Below are 20,893 nucleotides of genomic sequence, written 5' to 3'. Positions count from 1 at the left end.
ATAAATTCTCATATGCTCAAGTCACTTGGAATGTGGGCGATTACCCCAGATAGTTTTGAAATACAACATTTTACAGGCTTTAGATTAATATCATCTAAAAATACATTTAAATTGTAACAGAAATCAACCGGACTATTATGAAGTTGTTTCTCAGCCTATTGACTTGATGAAGATCCAACAGAAACTAAAAATGGAAGAGTATGATGATGTTAATCTGCTGACTGCTGACTTCCAGCTGCTTTTTAATAATGCAAAGGCCTATTATAAGGTAAGAGAATATAAAATTTGGAAGGTCTCCACACCTTCACCAAAATTTGATATTGTCTAGCTCTCAAATGTTTATCTGGTGGGTGAGTAGTGGTATCTTGCTACGGTTTGAGTTTGCTTTTCTTTTGTTAGTAAAAGCTGAACATTCATGTGATTATGAGCCATTCTTGTTTATTCCTTCTGTGAGATATCTGCTCACATATTTTGCCTATTTTTCCTCTTGGGTTTGTCATTTTATTTATAGAAATTTTATTTATTTATAGAAATTTTTATATATTCTTGACACCCTTTTTTGATTATGTTGCAAATATCTTCTTGTGTGGTTGTCTTAACACCTTTGAGAGAGAGAGAGAGAATGAGTGTGTGTGTGTTGATGAATAAGGAGCTCTGGTGGTGTAGTGGTTAAGGTATTTGGCTATTGACCAGAAGGTTGGCAGTTCAAATCCACTAGCCTCTCCATAGGAGAAAGATGAGGCAGTCTGCTTCCATAAAGATTACAGCCTTGGAAACCCTGTAAGACAGTTCTACTCTGTTCTATAGGATTGCTATGAATCAGAATTAACTTGATGGCAGTGGCCTTGGAACTGAAGCTTAAGTTTAGTTTGTCTTAGAATGGCCCTGAAGGTGAACATCGCTTCAGGGTTTTATTTACTATTCTGGGTTTCTGTGTTTACTCTCTATTTTTGCTTTATGAGCATTCCTTCCTCCTTATTGGCAGCCTGTGGATGCATTTTAAACTTTTGTTTTGTTTTGTTTTAATGAACAGACTTTTATTTTATTTCAATAATTAAATTGACCAGTCTTTTACTTTGTGGATTATCCTTTTTGGTAGGTTGCTTCAGAAAATCCTCTTGCTTAAGGTTTATAAAAATATTTTTAATTTTCTTCTGAAAGTTTTATAATTTCATGTTTCACATATAAGTCTTTAAGCAGCTGAAATTGGTTTTTGTCTTTTGTGAGGTAGGGTTCTAGATACACCCACCCCCAGTAATGTAATCAGTACCCTGACATGGCCATCCTTTCCCCATCTGTCACAGTATCAGAGTTGTTACTGTTTCCAGGTGTTCATGGGTCTGTTTCTGGGCCACTGGCTAGTTTATTACTGGGCCATTATATTTCTATCTTAATCACTGTGGCTTTATCATTTTTTATCTGGTAAGCAAAGCATCTTGAGTATTCTTGGCCCTTTGCTTTCCCTTACACATTTTAGAATTAGTAGTATTTTAAGTTCAACAAGCACAGTAAAAGTATTTGGTATTACTTTGTAGATCATACTGAGGAGAAGTGATGTAATTAAGGTATTGACTTCTGATCTATGAATTTGGCATGTCTTCATTTATTTATGTATTCTCTAATGTATTTTAGTAATGCTTTAAATGGTTTTTCATAAAGATTCTGTAAATATGTTCTTACATCTACTGTTAATACTGTGTGTGTGTATGTAATTCATATACTCTTCAAAAGTGTATAACATGGTGTGGTTTTTTTTTAAGTATATTCAAAAAGTTGTACAACCATCACCACTAATTACAGGATATTTTTATCACCCCAAAAAGAAACCCCATACCCATTATCAGGTACTCTTTGTTACCCCTTTTCCCTGCCTCTGGCAACCATAGTCTACTTTCTGTCTATGAATTTATCTGTTTTGGACATTTTATATAAATGAAAACATTTAATATGTGTTGTTTTGGATCTGGCCTCTCACGCACCATAATATTTTCAAGGTTTATTCATTGTTGGCATGTATCAGTATTTCATTTCTTTTTATGGCTGAATAATATTCCATTTTATAGATATACTACATTTTGTTTATCTATTCACCAGTTGATAGACAGTCTACTTCTTCCATAAAGATTACAGCCTTGGAAACCCTGTGGGGCAGTTCCACTCTGTCCTGTAGGGTCACAGTGAGTCAGAATCAACTCAATTGAAGTTGATTTAATATCTTTATATCCTTACTGATTTATCTGCGTGAACTATCACTTACTGTATGCGAGGTACTTTAAAAAAAATCTCACTCTGCTGAGTGTCACTTCTCTTTATAAATCTGTTGAATTTTGCTCTACGAATTTTAAGACTATGCAAATAGGAGCATACACATTAGAAATTATTTTATTGTCCTAGTAAATTGAACTGTTTTAGCAGTATGTAGTCACCCTCTTCGACACTGGTAAAGTCCTCTCTTTTAAAATCTGTTGGTCTGATAGTAACATAGCCATACCAGCTTTATTCTGGTGTTTACCTAGCTTCTTTTTTTCTTATACTTTCCATCTTTTCATATGCTTTTAATGTAAATAGATCTCTTCTAAACAACATCAGTTTCTATTAATCTGGTGATTTTTACCTTTTAACAAGAGCGTATCATTTCTTTACTATTTTAGTAATTACCATTATATTAGGATATATTCCTGCCATCTGAATTTTTGCTTTCTGTCGGTCTCACTTTTTTATGTTGTTATTTTGTTTTTCTCTTTGCCTTCTTTTGTGGTTATTTTTTTATCCCTCTTACTCTCTCTACTCATTTGGAAGTTGTAAGATTTATTGATAATATTTTAGTTCTTAACTAGGAAGTTTTAATATACATAGTAACTTATCAAAGTTAAAAGTTAATCAGCTCCTTAACACTCCTTCCAAACCATGCAAAGTCCTTAGAATAATTCCAGTTTGATTACCTTTTCTTTTGTTACCTTCCTGGTGTGTTACGTATTTTAGTTCTATTGGGGCAATTTTTTAATTCCCTGCAACAGTACTATTAGCAAATTGATATTTAAGTTTGCTCACAAATGTACTACTTTTTCTTCATTTGTTCATTGCTGTTAATAAGTCATCTGTTAGAGTCTTTTTGTAGCTCCTTTGAAGGTCATCTGCCTTTTCTTTTTGGCTACCTTATTACCTTCTTTTTGTCTTTTGTATTTACAGTTTTACTGTGATATATCTAAATATGGATATCTTTTTATTTGTATAATTTGAGAATTATTGGATTTCCTAACAATTGCAGCCTCAAGGGGCCTTGGAAGTGAAGCATAAGTTTAGCTTGTCTTAGAATGGCCCTGAAGGTGAACGTTGCTTCAGGGTTTTGTTTACTCTTCTGGATTTCTACTTTTACTCTATACTTTTGCTTTATGAACATTCCTTTCTCCTTATTGGCAGCCTGTGGATACATTTTAAACTTTTGTTTTGTTTTGTTTTGTTTTAACATTGCATTAACATTGTTTTTAATAGAAAAGTTCAGTCATAGTTCACGCCCAGTATATTTTAGGAAAAGAAGTTTTCACATAGGTATTAAATAGTTAAAAAATAGAAATAATATCAGAATCAGCATCAGTGTCTGTCGTTTAGATTTCTAATTTTTAAATTGTTTTTATTAGCATTTTATTAATAATTAGCCTTAATTTAGCAAACCATTTGCCTTCTGCCTGAAGTCTTTCTGTAAGGAGAGTATAAATAAGTAGAATAATTTCAGAATGTCTTTAAAACATGCACTTAATTTCTCAAAAGGGAAATTGAAGCCCATGCATCCTTCAGCTGTTGTTGTTTTGTGTCACTGAGTTGATTCTCAAGACAGAGTAGACGTGCCCCATAGGGTTTCCTAGGCTGTATGTAATCTTTACAGGAACAGATCACCAGATCTTTTTCCCACAGAGCTGTTGCTGATTCGAACCGCTGACCTTTCAGTTAGCAGCTGATCTCTTAACCATTGTGCCACCAGGGTGGCACATAAGGATTGTTGAATTTATAAGGATTGTTAAATTTATAAATCAGTTTTCAAAATTATATCTTAGAATGCATGTTTCTGCTGGAACAGGGTGCTTTAAAAGTAATTACAGTTGATATACAACAAAAATACTGAAGTGCTATTTTTTTTACCTATTCTCTTTGGCAATGTATAGCCAGATTCTCCTGAATATAAAGCTGCTTGCAAACTCTGGGATTTGTACCTTCGAACAAGAAATGAGTTTGTTCAGAAAGGAGAAGCAGATGATGAAGATGATGATGAAGATGGGCAAGACAATCAAGGGACAGTGACCGATGGAGTAAGTGCGCAGCTGGAACCTGTGACGGGGTGGGCTTTGTGGGAAGTAGGTGGGTAGGTCCCCTGTCTGTGGTTGTCTCAGCTGTTACGAGCAGCTGGGCTTCCTGTATAGTTGTATTAGGAAATGGAAAGGTAAGCATGCATGTGGCCAGAGAGTCCCACCCCAATTACAAATGAGCCTGGGACAACCTGAATAATGTGTGCCATGTGTGGTGGTTTTATGAACTCTCACGAAAGATTGGGCAATCTACTTCCATAGTCATACCTCCTCAGAAACCCACGGAGGGGTTGCTGTGCATCAGATCCAACTTGACGGCATTGAGTTTTTTTTTAAAAGAGAAAAGAGCTCTGCTGGCACACTGGTATAAGGCATTTGGCTGCTAACCAAAAGGCCAGCAGTTCATACCTACCAGCTGCTCCACAGGCAATAGATTAGACAGTCTGTTTCCATAAAAATTTACAGCCTTGGAGACTCTTTAGGGCAGTTCTTCTCTCTCCTGTGGGGTCACTATGAGTTGGAATCGACTCAGTGGCAGTGTGGGTTTGGTTTTTGGTTTTGTTTTAAAGAGTATCTTCACATTATCAAGGACTGGTCCAGTATTGCTGTATTAAGACAGTATGTAAAGGTTGTGTTGTGATCAAAGTTAGAGAGGCAGTGGAATCACCTTAGTTAGAAATATTTTTGTAGGCTGAACTGGTCACTATTCCTAAAACATGCCAAGTGTGTTCCTGCTTCTAGAACTTTGTATTTGTTCTCTCTGCTTAGGGCCTGCTCTCTCTAGCTCTTTCTGTGACTGGTGCTTTTTCATGATTTTGAATTAGCTTCACAGTTTTAGGAGCTATTTAATATTCAAGCATTTATTTTTCAAGTTCTCTCACAAAGTAAATTTTTTCCTCTTCCTTTCTCTTCCCTCCAAGTCTTCTCCAAGTTACTTGAAGGAGATCCTCGAGCAGCTTCTTGAAGCCATAGTTGTAGCCACAAATCCATCAGGACATCTCATTAGTGAACTTTTTCAGAAACTGCCTTCTAAAGTGGTAAGTGATACAACTGAAGAGAGGTGAATTAAATAAAGTATTTTTTTTAAGTACTTCAAAGTTTTCATCAGTTCTTAGTAAGTAAAGTAAGGTTCAAGGAAGGCATTAGATGCAGCCAAGAGAGCCTCTTTGTGACCTCAGCAGCAAGCGCAAAAGATATTTTGTTTCATTTACTTGTCCAGGAGGATGTGAGTTTGTTTTTTTAATTTGTGTTTTTGTGGGGGTTTTTTTATTGGTAATTCTTACACAGTAAAATAAGCATCTATACTAAATATTTAATTTGTAAAAGAGAAGAAGCTCTCCTTGCTTGGAGGACAGAGTGAGAGGAAGAGAAATGAGTTCTTCTTCTCTTCATTCTTCTAAATCTCTTGGTGATGAGGAAGAGAGGGAGACAAATTAGGTACTCTTCTGCTCCAGTAAGGAAGAGGTTTTCTGGACATGTGAGACCCTTTAAAAGTGGCATGGCCCCTTACAGCTTCACACTGAAGAAGCAGCTAACATAACTCTAGGTTTGATTCACTTTAGCTAGTGAAACTGCAAAAATTTCTGTAGTTTCATCATTCTTATATTTCTAGACAAGGTTATACTTTCTGAAGTACTGCATGGTTGCACTTAACTACATTATAATCATTTTCTTTTTTTATTTTTTTGTACATGCACTATTCTATATCCTTTCTTATCTATGGTTGTCTCTGCCTGTAAAAAGGCAACTATGTTTATTTCCCTACTTTTGAGTTAACAATTGGGTTTTAAAGGATATTGTAGTAGTTGGAATATGAGTTATTATATTACCTAAAATTTCAAGAAAATACACGGTTTTGAACTTAGCCATATTATAACCAACATTTACATGCTCTTTACTGTGTACTAGGCACTGGATTTAGTGCTTCATACAAATTGCTCACTTAATCATCACAACTTCCCAATGTAGTGGTTATTAGCTGCTGTCAAGTTAATTTCAACTCATGCAACCCATATGACAATAGAACTGGCCCATAGGTGGGGTGGTTTTTTTTGTTTTTCTTTTTTTAATGTACAGTCTATTTTTACAGTTTAATTTGTACACTTATGTCCTCTGTTAGACTTTGCTCTTTTTGAAGAGCTTGTTCTTTTTTGGTGGCTTTAAGAAGCAAAACAAAACAAAACATTTTATTGTGGTTTGGGTAAAAGGTTACAAAGCAAGTTAGTTTCCCATTCAGCAATTTATACACATTTTGTTTTGTGACATTAGTTACTATCCCGTGGATTTAACAGCACTCTTCTCACTTCCTCCCTTGGTTCCCAGTTTCTATTCACCTATCTTTTATGCCCCTTCTGCCTTCTTAGCTTTGTTTTTCGGACAAACGATGCCCTTTTGATCTCATATGGTTGATTGTTCTGAGGAGCACATTCTTCGCAGGCATTATTGATAGACCTATCTATTGTTTGGCTAAAAGGTGATCTCCAGGAGTGGGTTCAGGTCCAGATTTGAAGAGTGTCTAAAGACCATAGTCTTGGGGATTCCACCAATCTCTCAGTCTGGTCTTTTTTATGATTTTGAGTTTTGTTCTATATTTTGCTCCCACTCTGTACAGGACCTTCTATTGTGATAACCGATCACAGCGGTCAGTAGTAGTATCTGGGTACCATCTAGTTTTTTTGTCTCAGGCTCCATGAGACTGGGGTTCACGTGGTGCATTAGTCCTTTGGACTGTTTCCTTGTGGCTTTGATTTTCTTCACTCTTCTTTGCTCTGGACAGGAAGACACCAGTAGCTGCACCTTAGATGGGTGTTCACAAGTTTTTAAGACCCCAGTCACTACTCACTGAAGTAGGATATAAAACATTATCTTTATGAACTGTGTTATGCCATGGATCTAGATGTTCCCCAACAGTATGGTCTGAAGCCCTCAAGATAATTTACTTTTCTATCTTCCTCCTTCTCTAGCCCCTGAATTTCTTGACGACAGGAACCTTGCCACATTTACCATTGTGTCCCTGCCGTATAATTGAGCCCAGCACGTAATAGGTGTATATGAATGCGTGTTACATGATGAGTGGCATTCAGCTTTCCCCTTCAGTTAAAAGTGTGTCCTGACTGCTTGCAGGACAGTTACAACATTAGAAATAAAGCATATGACCACTGCTCTCCTGGGGGTGTATCTGATTAGAGATAAATAATGATTCTGATGGTCATAAGATTTTAAATTATAAGAAAAGAGAAGTCTTTATTTAGGACTTATTCTTACTCTGCAGGAGAGAATCAGTGGTGTGCAAGCCACAAAACAATAAAAATCTGTATCTGGTTCCTCCATTCCAGGAGGGCCTTCTAGGACACCATGAAGCAGGAATTGATTAGCAAAGGCAGGTTCCCATTGGTCCTTCAGAAAATAAGGGTTGAGACCTAGAGGGAGAGGGCAGTTTTAATCTTTCCTGATTAAGTCATTCCTAGGCAGTGAGCTCTGGTAGCATAGTGCCTAAGGCACTTGACTGCTAATCAGAAGGCTGGTGGTTCAAACCTACCAGCCACCCATCCGGAAGGAAGGTGGGGCAGTCTGCCTCCATAGTGATATTGCCTTGGACCCGAGCACTTGATTGTACTCATGAGGAATCTGTACCTTGACCAGGAGGCTGTCATTCGAACAGAACAAGGGGACACTACATGGTTTAAAATCAAGAAGGGAGTGCGTTAGGGTTGTATCCTTTCTCCACACTTATTCAATCTATATGCTGAGCAAATAATCTGAGAAGCTGGACTATATGAAGAAAAACGTGGTATCAGGATTGGAGGAAGAATCATTAACAACCTGAAATATGCAGACGATACAACTTTGCTTGCTGAAAGTGAGGATGACTTAAGGCACCTACTGATGAAAGTTGAAGAATACAGTCTGCAGTATGGATTACGTCTCAATATAAAGAAAACAAAAATACTCACAACTGGACCAATGAGCAGCATCACGATAAATGGAGAGAAAATTGAGGTTGTCAAGGAATTCACGTTGCTTTGTTCTACAGTCGATGCCAACGGTAGCAGCAGTCAGGACATTAGACAACGTGTAGCATTGGGAAAGTCAACTGCGAAGGAACTGTATCAAGTGCTGAAGAGCAAGGATATCTCCTTGAGGTCTAAGGTGCACCTGACACAAGCCATGATATTTCCAGTCGCCTCATATGCATGTGAGAGCTGGACAATGAATAAGGAAGACCGAAGAAGAGTTGATGCTTTTGAGTTGTGGTGCTGGCGAAGAATGCTGAAAGTACCGTGGACTGCTAAAAGAACTAACAGATCTGTCCTGGAGGAAGTGCAGCCAGAATGCTCCTTGGAAGCAAGAATGGCCAGACTTCGTCTCACCTATTTTGGTCATGTTGTCAGAAGGGACCATTCCCTGGAGAAGGATGTCATGCTTGGTAGGGCGGAGGGTCGGCGAAAGAGGGGGAGGCCTTCAACGAGATGGATTGATACGGTGGCTGCGATGATGGGCTCAAGTATAGCAGGGATTGTGGGGCTGGCGCAGGATCGGGCAGTGTTTCGTTCTGCTGTGCATGGGGTCGCTATGAGTCGGAAATGACTCGATGACACTTAACAACAACAACAACAACAACTGCCTTGGAAACCCAAGCAGAAGGTCACTGTAAGTCAGGTCCAACTTGACGGCACATGACAACGTAACAAGGCAGTGATTGGCTGAGCAATAGGGGAAATTGAGAGTCAGAGGACCAATAGCTTTGATTTCCTGGATGTCAGCCATACCACAATTTGTCTTCTGAACTCTTTCTGAGATAGAATTGGTCAAGAGCAGAAGGGGCAGGAAAGGTGTTTGATCCAAACAAAGGATTATCAAACTAGGGAAAATAAAACCTCATGGCTATCAAGTTAATTCCGACTCAGTGACCCCTCCTTGGGTTTCCGAGGTGGTATCTCTAAGGAAGTTGATTGCCCAGTTCTCCTTCTGAGGAGTGGCTGGTAGATTTGCACCACCAGCTTTCTGGTTAGCAGTTAAATGCCTTAGGCACCATGCCACCAGGGTGAGGAAAATGGAGAGGGGAAAGCTGAGGGAGCAGATGAGATGACGATGCATCATTGAGATCATCTCCGTAGCCCAGTGGTGGAGTAAAGGCTGTGGTGCCTGCTTTTTGTTGTTGTCGCTTGGGCTGCAGTAGGATTGAACATTCTGTCTTCACCTCTCTGACCACCAGCTTTTGACTTTTCATTAACTTCAGTTATTTCTTCCAAAGAATAAAACCTCAGGAAAGCCTCAGGCATGTAATGCACTCTAGGCATTATGAGATCCTTCAAGGACATTCCTTTGACATGTTTATTTTCTTGTGACAGGCTAATATTCGATAAGAAACCAGAAATTGGTTATAATTTTGTTTCACTGCTTTAATGCAATTTCATTTAAAAGGTACTTTATTTACTAAACAAAAGTTATTTTGACTGGTATAAGTGGAACCATTAAATTAAACATGAAGCTTACAAATTGTGCCACCTAACTTCTTTTAGATCCTTAAGAATTATTTGAAGAAATAGAATATAATTCGTATTTAGACAGGAAAATTTTTAAAAGCTTATAACAAGCCCATGAAGAACGTTTCTCTTCTTCATTTCCAGAGATGCCTTGGGACCTTAAATTAAAAATTGTATGATTCTGTGAATTTAGAATTTTTGAAAACATTAAATTGTAGTATATTAGTTGTACAATGATAAATACTAAGGGTAAACTCCTACAACATGCTGTTTGCTATTTTTGTAAAGCAGAATTATTTTTGCTTCATATATAACCACATGCTGTACAGCTGTCTTTAGCCTTGAATCCCACAAAACTGCTCAGTTGATTGTATAAGTAACAGATTGACATTGTGCTTGCTTGTCTTCTCCTTAGCTGTATTCTTTCACTTATTGCACATGCCTGGGTTTTTGTCTTCCAGCAATATCCAGACTATTATGCAATAATTAAGGAGCCTATAGATCTCAAGACCATTGCCCAGAGGATACAGGTATGAAGGTAACCATATATGGTTTAGGGCAGATTGGCCTGTGGTTTCTTTTAGGGGCTTTTGGGAAACAGTGAAGCAGGTGTCTCTATGAAGGGTTATTAACAATCTAATGTACACAGATTAGGTTAGTGTATAGCTTTGGAGGAGGCAGCTTAATGTCTCTTTTCCATTTTTTCTGTGGAGAGCAAAACAAAATTCTAAATCTTGCTCTTAGAACAAAAATTAAAAAGCATCGGTCACAGACATTTCTAATTGTGAAAGCTGTATTTGGTAAATAAAAGCTTTCTTGTTTATTTTTCCTGCTTTCAAGATAGTTTTAGGGTATCTTAAAATAAAAGTCACCTACAGCAGATGTTACAGGATAAGCGCAGTAAGAATAGAGATTTGTTCTCTTTTCCCCCCACTGTAGCCCCAGTAATGATAGACCTAATGTTCACATTAGGGCTTGCAGTGTGCCCTGCACTGCTCTGACGATTTTCTATGTATTAGCTAATTAATCCTCAATTAATTAACCCCAGTAGGTCGATATTGTCACTATTTCCATTTTACAGGTGAGAGAACTAAAGAAGCTAAGAGACTTGCCCAAGTCACAAACTAGTAAGAAGAGCTAGGATTTGAATCTAGGCATTCTGACTCCAGATCTGTGCTCTTAACCCCTACACTGTTACTGCTCCTCTGGAGACTAGATGGATGCTCCGTAAATACTGAGTGAATGAATGATTAGGTGTTTTATTTAAAAAAATAAAAAAGTTATTTCGACTGAAATAAGTAGAAATGTTAAGTTAAACATGAAGCTTACCAAGGTTAAGAAAGGTACAGGGGGAAGAGCTAATTTATACCAAACTAGCTGCCATCGAGTTGTCTCTGGCTCATAGCGATCCCATGTATACCAGGGTAGAACTGTGCCACATAAGGTTTTCAGTGGCTGATTTTCTGAAGTAGATCATCAGGCCTTTCTTCTGAGGCACCTCTGGGTAGACTCAAACCACCAACCTTTCACTTAGCAGTCAAGCATATTAACTGTTTGCACCACCCAGAAACTCCTTAAATTAGAAACCTATTTTTTAGAGTTAGACTGACTTGGGTTCTTTTCCTGGCTCTGCTACTTCCTAGCTATGCCACTTTGGTCAAGTGACTTACCTGTTTTCTCTGCTGTACATTGGGTATCATGTCACTACTTTTAGAGTCATGAGTGTCACTGATAATGTGTATAAAGCACCTGACATACTGCCTGTGGAACGAAGCCTTAGTAAATGGGAATTATTAGTAAGCTCTTGGAACTACCAATAGACAAAGCAGAAAGGAGATTGAAAGCATAGTGGTTTGCCAGGAAGAACAAAGTTTTTCTTAATTTTAAATTATTAGAGTGTGGTATAGAGTAACAATGTAGTAATTACTGGTACCACAGATACATTTTCATAGAATGTTAACATATAGGCTCCTGTTTTGGTTACCTAGCACTGCTCTGACAAGGATATGCCACAAATAGGATGGCCTTAACAAACAGGAGTTTATTCTTATAATTTGGAGGCTAGAAGTCCAAAGTGCCAGGCTCTCGGGGCTAGGTGAAAGCACCTTAGCCTTTGGTTTTAGCTCTGCCTCCTGGCTCCTGGCCCACTGAAGCTGGAAGCTTTTCTTCACTGAGACAGCTGCTGGCTGTTGAGGCTGACAAGCCCAAGGTTGGCAAGTGAAAAGGCACAGTCCCAATGTTACCAAACCACATGGCAGGCCATTAATTCAAGTCCATTAAAAGTCCCGAGATTCGCAGAGCATGGCAGGCTGCTGAACAACGACACGGCTACATTCGGGGTTCAAGTGTGCCATAAGCTAGAGACCATTCCCAAAGCTGTTTCTTATGTACGGGGAACAGACCACATATCCAAAGCAACTACTCAGCTGCTCCAGTAGATTCTGCCATTGTGTTCATTACCAGTCTCACTATGGGGAATAACTACATTCAGCTGCCCAGCCACTCAACCAGGCCCAGCCAAGTTGAAACACAAACTTAACTACCACAGCTCCCTAATGTATCATCTAGGAACCCTGCAGTCGCAGTGGTTAACTGGTAGTTGAAACCTACCAGCTGCTCCATGAGAGAGAAGACCTAGGGACCTGCCCCTATAAGAACTACAGCCTTGGAGACACTGTGGGGCAGTTCTACTCTGTCTTAACAGGATTGCTGTGAGTCAGAATCAACTCAACAGCAACAGTTTTGGTTTTTTAGTGTAATATTTTTTAATATTTCATCTGAGAATGACCCAGTCTCCTGGAACCTAAAGCCTGGGGGTTTCTAACAATTCTCTAGGGGAAGATGTTTTCACACTACTAGAAATCAAATCAGATCTTTAAACACCTCTACCTTAGCCCCAGTCTTTTCTACTGTCACCATGTTTTTTGTCCTTATTTCTAAAGCTCCCACAGAGTCACCTTTTCAGCTGTCACAGGTTTCACTGTGTATCGGGCTCCCTGGGTTAAATTGGATTGAGTGACTGTTAAGGTACAAAGGCTCTAGCAGGGAGCCTGGTACATAGTAGGTACTCGCACAATGTTAGCCCCTGTGCTGGATGATGATTTCTTATTTTGCCTGAAGTGGTCCATGTAACTGAAAGGATTTTACTTCACACTATTAAGCCCTCCTTAATGACTCATGAAACTCAAAACAGTGCTTGGTCCATAGCAAATGCTCTGCATTTGTTAAATAAAAAAAACTTTTACCTATTTGATGTTTTGTTCATTGTAAGTTATTTTTAGGAGGATAATATATCTCTAGTTTTGTTATCTCAAAAACATTGTTGTGAATGGGCAGTGGTAATGATCTGTAAAAGAATGAATGACTTTGTATTGTTCACATATGTACTTTGCAATAAAGTCGTGGAATATGGTGACATTTTAAATAATGTGGAGTTTTTTTTAAAGGTTATACTGATTAACTCTCATTAAGAGGAACTGCTGTATTTTGTTGTTTACTGTAGAATGGAAGCTACAAAAGTATTCATGCAATGGCCAAAGATATAGATCTCCTAGCAAAAAATGCCAAAACTTATAATGAGCCTGGTTCTCAAGTATTCAAGGTTAGTTTTTTGTTGTTTTCATTGATAGTAGTATATACTTGAATTTAGAATCAGTTAATTCATATGGATATATGCACAAACACACAAGACTTTTACAAAGATATAATCAATCCATGTATCATACAGTTTGCCAATTTAAAGTGTATAATGTGTTTTAGTATATTCAACAAATTGTAAAACCATCACCACAGTCAATTTTAGAACATTTTCATCACCCCGAAAAGAAACTCCATGTCCATTAACAGTCATTCTCCATATTTCTCCCAGCCTCCCAGCCCTAAGCAACCACAGTCTCTATAAATTTGTCTGTTCTGGACACTTCATTGCAGATGGCATCATAGCATATGTAGTCTTTTGTGACTAGCCATAGCATAATGTTTTCAAGGTTCATCCATGTTGTAGCAAGTATCATTACTTCATTTATTTTTATTGCCGAATAATACTCTATTATATAGATATAGTATGTTTTATTTATCCATTCATAAGTTTATACACATTTGGGTGGTTTCTACTTTATGACTATTATGAATAATGCCACTATGAACATTTGTGTGCAAGTTTTAATGTGGATATCTCTCTTCAGTTCCGAACTAGGAGTGAAATTGGTGGGTCATATAATACCTCTATGTTTTAACTTTCTAAGACACTGCCAAACTTTTTTCCATAGTGGCTGCACTATTTTATGTTCCCACCAGCCTGGTATGAGGACTACAGTTTCTCTACATCTTCTTCACCAACACTGATGGTTTTCTGTTTGTTTTAAATCATAGCAGTCCCAATGTGTGTGAAGTGGTGTTTTATTATGATTTTGATTTGCGTTTTTCTAATGACAGTGATATTGAATATCTTTACATGTGCATATTGGTTAGTTGTGTATGTCTGGAGAGATATCTGTTTAAGTCCTTTGCCCATTTTTAAATTGTGTTTTTTTTTTTATTGTTGAATTGTAAGAATTCTTTATATATTCTGGACTTAGACTCTTATGAGATACATGATTTGCAACTGTTTTCTCCCATTCTGTGGGTTGTCTCTTCACTTTCTTGATAGCGTCATTTGACGCACAAAAGCTTTTAATTTTGATGAAGTCTGTTTTTTTCCCTTGTGGCCTAAGTGTCAAATCTGAGAAACTGTTGCATAATCCAAGGTCATAAAGATTTTCATGTATGCTTTTTTCTAAGGATTTTATAGCTTTAGCTTTTACATTTATGTCTTTGATCTATTTTGAGTTAATTTTTTATATAGTATGAGGTAGGGGTCCTATTTCATTCTTCTACATGGGGTGGGTATTCATTTGTCCTAGCACCATATGTTGAAAAGACTATTCCTTCCTCATTGAATTATCTTGGTCCTCTTTCTTGAAAATCAATTGACTTTAACTCATTCCCTACATTTAAACTTTATAAACATAAAAAATGATATGTATAGTATAATATCAAATATACGTTGACTGTCTCATTGCTTTGCAATTCCCTTTTAGAAGTTTTGTACTCCTGCAATGAATAGTTAAAGAGCTCTGGTGATATTGAATATTGAATATATCTGGTGCAACTGCTAACCACAAGGTCAGTGGGTCGAACCCACCAGCTGCTCTTTGGAAAAAAGATGTGGCAGTCTGCTTTCATAAAGATAACTTGGAAACCCTATGGGGGTGTTTCTATTCTGTTCTGCAGGGTCACTATGAGTTGGAATCAACTCAGCAGCAACAGCAATGAATAATTGCTTGTAGACGTTTTCTGAATTGATATATTAGTGGCAGTTTAGCAAAGGACACTCAGATCTTTTAGGGCAAAATCATTTAGATGCTAAGAAAGCTGACTCAGATACCTGTAGTTGCTGTCTATAGTTAATGTAAACTTTTATCTTCCATCTTTTAAGAAACATTAAAAATCAGAAAGGAATTCTGAAGTCATTTGTATTCTTAGTCTTAATAGGAAATTTTTATAGTACAATATTGTTTGCTGATACAGTTAAGAATTCTTTCTTACTTATTTTCCCAAACCAAATTATGAAGAGAAGTGTAATTTTGGGTTTGATATTATTAGTATGCTATTAGGCTAAGCAAGTACATTAATTCTACATTAGTTTGCATAGTGTATAATCTTAGAGTTACATCTTTGTTTCAATTTTTAGTTCTGTATACACAACTAGAATTCATTGTAGCTTCACCTTCTTTTTTCGCTGTTCACCATTAGATCTTTGTGTGTTACTTAATAATTGTGAAAGAGCTAGGAGGCTTTGTAACTATATTTAGTTAGTGACCACTTTGTGAATATGTTTTAGAAGCTTGTAGAAAGGTTAGGGAATGTAGCTTTGTGATTGTTGAATGGAAAGCTACTCCAAATAGAAGGAATACCATTAGCAGGTACCCAGTGTATGACAGCGGGCATTTTAAACTTTCCATATTTTCTTTTCCTTTTTTAAGCCAAGTAATCTTTATCTTGACAGGATGCAAATTCAATTAAAAAAATATTTTATATGAAAAAGGCAGAAATTGAACATCATGAAATGGCTAAGTCAAGCCTTAGAATAAGGTAGGTTCAAAAAATGTTTAAGATCCTTGTGCCTCTATTATTTGCCAAATTTTCTAGCTAGTGAAATCAATACAGTGGAAAACAAGATTTGTGTTGTGTTTCAAGATTTTATTACACTTGATAATGTGATTCTGAAGAGAGTAATCCTTTACCCAGTGCACTCATGGCAACTGGAAACCAAAGGAAACATCTTTCTAAGGCTTAATACCACTATATATTTTAATTGCTTTATACAATTATACAGTTGTATATATGTTTAATTATATTGTCCAGAAGGGTCTTTAGCCAGGACAATCTAGTTTTTAGATCAGGAGATCTAGTCTCATTCTGGCTTTTGCTTGATCTAAGACTATGACTTTGAGCAAGTCTTAGTTCTGAGATTGCATTTCATCCTACACGAAATGGGAGGATTGGCTGGCTGCTTCCATGTTTTTTCTGGCCCTGACCTTTGTTTCATTACCAGACCCTTAGGTCACTGCAGTGAACAGAAGTTCTGTGGAATAGAGGCCCTGGTCTGCTGTCTTCTGCAGAGTTCTTAGGTCTTGGAGCAGAGCCTGCCGCATAGTAGGGACTAAGAAATACATAAGCATTTATATTTAGAAAGAAAACTGTTGTCACCTTGTTCTTTTTCATTCATCCAGCATTAATGATTTTAGATGTATGGGTTTATTTCTGATTGCAGCTGTCAGGTTTCTAAGCATCTTTTTTTTAATCTTATCTCTGGATAGAACTGCATCAAATTTGGCTGCAGCCAGGCTCACGAGTTCGTCACACGGTAAAGGCAGCCTTAGTGAAGAGAGAAATCCCACTAGCAAGTATTACCGGTGAGAGAGAGTATGTGTTTGTTCTGAGAACTGACCGTTTCTTATGTCGTTAGGTATCCTAATGTTTGCCTGATGGCCATCTTGAAGTAATATTTCTGAGTTTAGTTGGATTACAAGAATTTGTTATCACGTTTTATTTTAAAAGTTGAGGTGCTATAATAGGCCTAACCTCACCGCTCAGAAAATGCTTAAATAGAAGCTAGTTGTCAGGCCATATTTAATGTTAGTTAACCAGTAAAATGTGTAGTCAAGTACATATTTTTGTGTTAATAACAGAATTTGTGTTCATTGTAAACTCTGAGCATCTTAGGAGAGAATTACAAATAACTATGACTTCATGTTTTTCTTAAAACAAGGAATAGTGTTACATGTAAATGTGAAAAGCAAATTGTAGTTAGCTTGCTCTAAGCTCTCTTTCACCACTCCCTGTTTTTCTAAGAGAAAAAAAATCAGTCATCTTAGCTAAGATTGAATATGGAACATATTAAGAAGAACAAAGATAAATTGAGGAGGTGGTTAAATAGAAATGTTTTTCTTTGATATGAATGCTTTCTTAATCCCTTTTTCCTGTAAAGTAACCAAATTATTATAATATCTTTTCCTGTCTTCTAATTGCTTGTTTTTCTTTGTAGTAATAAAAGAGCAGTCCAAGGGGGTCGTTTATCGGCAATTACCATGGCACTTCAGTATGGCTCAGAGAGTGAAGAGGATGCTGCTTTAGCTGGTAGGAATTAGGTTGTGACTAGTTAATACCTTCTCAACTCCTGGCCGAGGAAAATTTCAGTGACTTCGGTCTGGCTGAGAGTTTCTTGGGTTTTGGAGTGTATGCCATATTTGTTGCATTTTAATTGCAAATTTACCTGTGTATTTTGTGTGAAAGCACATAACTGGGTAAATAAATATTTTTCAGAAATATTTAGTCTGATGATTTAGCAGATCCTGGTTTAAAAACTATAATAGTAAATAATGAGTAGTACAGTAAAGCTATCATGAAATCCTGGGGAGAAAGTCACATGATGTTAGATTTTCAGGTCAGTGGCTAATGTCTTCAGTAGGCTATAATTTTTTTTACTAGAGTTTATGATTTAAATTACAATTAGAGCATTTAAACAAGCCTGACAAAGGGCATTGGGCACTAAAAATCAATGTAAAAGAATGTAGTTTGCTAATAAACAACAATCTAAAGGACTACTATAGAGGTACGTTTTAATTCATAATCTTAAATTTGGTTTATTATTTTTCTTTTTGTGGTAGATTTTTTTATGCAGAGACAGAAGTTGTTTTATAAAATTATTCGGGCATATCTTCTGATTTTATAATTGTTTTGGTTATCTAGTATCGCTCTAACAGAAATATACCACAAATGGGAAAGCTTGAACAAACAGGAGTTTATTCTCTTACAGTTCAGGAGGCTAGAAGTCCAAGTTCAAACTGCCAGGCTCTAGGGGCTGGGTGAAAGCCCCTCGACCTTGGGCTTCAGCTCTGCCTCTTGCTCCTGGCCCACTCAAGCTAGAGGCATCTCTTCTCTCAGTCAGCTACTGGTTGCTAAGGCTAACAAGCCCAAGGTTGACAAATAAAATGGCACAGTCCTGATATTACCAAACCACATGGCAAGCCATTAATTCAAATCCGTTTGAAAGTCCCAGGGTCAGCAGAGCATGACAGTCTGCTGAACAACACACAGCTACATGAAGGGTTCAGGCATGCCATAAGCTAGAGACCATTCCCAAGGCTGTTTCTTATATATGGGAAGCAAACCACATACCCAAAGCAGCTACTCAGCTGCTCCAATGGATTTCACTGTGGAGTTCATTACCAGTCTCTCCGTGGGGAATAACTGCATTCAGCTGCCCAGCCACTCAACCAGACCCAGCCAAGTTGACACACAGACTTAACCACCACAGTAATCAAATGACAAAAGTTTCCCAGTACTACTTTTTATTTTCTATAGATGAGTAATCGTCTGTGGAAATTTCATAATCACTATAGACTACTTGGGAGCTCTGGTAGCATAGTGGCTAAGGCACTTGACTGCTAACCAGAAGCCTGGTGGTTCAAACCCACCAGCCACTCCTCGAAAGGAAGATGGGACAATCTACTTCCGTAGTGATACTGCCTAGGAAACCCAAGGAGGGGTCACTTTGAGTCGGGTGCGACTCGACGGTACATAACAACAACAACAACATAGACTACTTACTGGAGTATATTTTTTTAGTACAGTCATCTACAGAATATGTCTTGTATTTAAATCAGCCTAACCCTAGTAAGAATTGAAAGAAAAATTATCTTTTTTTGATACCTTTGTTTTTTACTGACTAAAAGAATGATATACAAGTTATGTTTAGGTTTCCTTCTTTTATTTGATTACTTCCTTAACCTTATAGGAGCACAACAAACTGAAGGGAAACTATACCATATACACCATTTCTAAAAGCTATTTATTGCTTTTCTTCTAATAAGTTTGTCAAAGGGATACTCTTATTTAGATACCTCAGCTATAAGAAAACAAAATAAATGCCATGAACTCTGTATGTAGTAGGACCTTCAAGCTTTTATTCAGAACCTTTTTATCCTAATTTAGTAAAGATTCTAATGTGTTTGGTTTTTTACTTCCCACTCTTGGAAAATCTTTAGGAGCAGGTACAGTGAAAATAGGAAAGGAGGGATAACTAATAATGTTGGACAACAGGAAAGAGCCCGTGGGAAACAGGCATAAGAATTCAAAAAGTGTTCTGACTTCCTGGGGTGCAAACCACACATTGCACGTGAGTCCCTAGGGGAGGGGACAGAGATAAAGAAGAGCATGCAGGACACAGTTACTGTCACTGTAAGAACAGATACGGGCTTAGGGGAGAGAATAGGAAAAACAGGTTAATGAAAAATTTCAGTTTTCCCTCCTTCACCTTTCTCTTCCCAAAATAAGACAAGAAGGCAAAAAGAAACAAAAGTAGGAAAAATAGAAAGCACAAGGATGAGAGAAACAAACCCAAAATTTCTATCAGAAATCATATCCATGTTAATGGTCTAAATTTAGGTAATTAAGAAAAGTTACTATATGGTAGTTAGAAGAGACACATCATTTAAGAAAGGACACACCAGGAAAGTAGAAAAGGATAGAAAAAGGTATATGGGGCAGATAACCAAAGAAACCTAGGGTAGCTACACTGACATACAATAAAATAGACTTTCAAACACAGAAAGTGTACATAAGATAAGACAAATTCACCTTAATGATAAAAGCCTTATTTCTTCAGGAAGATAATTATAAAACAAGTTGAAATATATAAAACAAACAGGTGAAACTTCAGAAATAGAAAACATTCCTTTCAGAGCAAAAACCTCCTTTTCTCAATTATTGCTAGGTAAGCAGACAAAAAAACAATGAAGATGGAGATGATTTGAACATACTTCTTCACAAGTGTATTAGTTTCCTATTGCTATTAGATTCAAACCACCAATCTTTGGGTTGGCAGCCAAGCTAACACTTTAACTGCTGTGCCACAGTGCTTCTCATAATAATATAGCCAGATTTATTCCAAGAATACTCAGTTGGTTCAGCATTAGAAAAGGTAAAAGTATAATTCACTACAGTAACAGTGAAAGAAGTAAAACATTTCATTGGCTCTCAGTAGATTAATTTGATAAATACTTAAATTCCCATTCATGGTAAAACACTTACCAAACTGGATAGTGGGTGGACAGGCTGAACTATTAGGTGTATCTGTGCAGTGGGGCGTGTACCCAAGACCATGTACAGGGTTAGCAGACGGTGGTTCTACAAGTGTATTTGTATATTCTGTAAGAATTCCCTGGTGTGTAGTAGAGCTGACAAAGGGACATGGTTGTAATCACTTCTTGGTCACAGCCAGCTACCCAGAGGGAGCGAGTAATTGAACCTGTGGGCTTGGGTCCATAGTCACAGGGGACATCAAGCTCAATTGGCATAACATACTACACAAAACATTGTTCCACCTCCTGCTTTGGTGAGTAGTGACTGGGATCTTAAAAGCTTGCAGGCAGGAGGCGGGGCAAGATGGCAGACTAGGCAGAAGGATTGCGCAGACCCTCTTCAACAAAGAAAAGGGAAACCAATTAACACAGACACAGAAGATAATCTTGGACCCCTGAGCCTTGAAGGAAAGGATGCAGA

The 20,893-nt window shown here is 37.4% G+C and overlaps 1 protein-coding gene across 1 annotated transcript in view; it reads left to right on the top strand.

Moving 5' to 3' along the window:
* Positions 1 to 20,893, top strand: part of PBRM1 (polybromo 1) — a 148,966-nt gene that overhangs the window by 8,972 nt on the left and 119,101 nt on the right. Inside the window, exons 3-10 of the mRNA XM_007952061.1 lie at positions 121 to 268; positions 4,161 to 4,304; positions 5,222 to 5,338; positions 10,249 to 10,317; positions 13,290 to 13,388; positions 15,834 to 15,919; positions 16,648 to 16,743; positions 17,376 to 17,467. Coding sequence (XP_007950252.1) covers positions 121 to 268; positions 4,161 to 4,304; positions 5,222 to 5,338; positions 10,249 to 10,317; positions 13,290 to 13,388; positions 15,834 to 15,919; positions 16,648 to 16,743; positions 17,376 to 17,467 — 851 coding nt within the window. The remainder of the gene's footprint in view (positions 1 to 120; positions 269 to 4,160; positions 4,305 to 5,221; positions 5,339 to 10,248; positions 10,318 to 13,289; positions 13,389 to 15,833; positions 15,920 to 16,647; positions 16,744 to 17,375; positions 17,468 to 20,893) is intronic.

The sequence above is a fragment of the Orycteropus afer genome, unplaced genomic scaffold (assembly GCF_000298275.1).
Source record: "Orycteropus afer afer isolate SDZICR_OR568_19922 unplaced genomic scaffold, OryAfe1.0 scaffold00323, whole genome shotgun sequence".
Lineage (NCBI taxonomy): Eukaryota > Metazoa > Chordata > Mammalia > Tubulidentata > Orycteropodidae > Orycteropus > Orycteropus afer.
The sequence above is the reverse complement of the archived record's forward strand: the minus strand, read 5'-3'. Positions and strand labels throughout refer to the sequence as shown.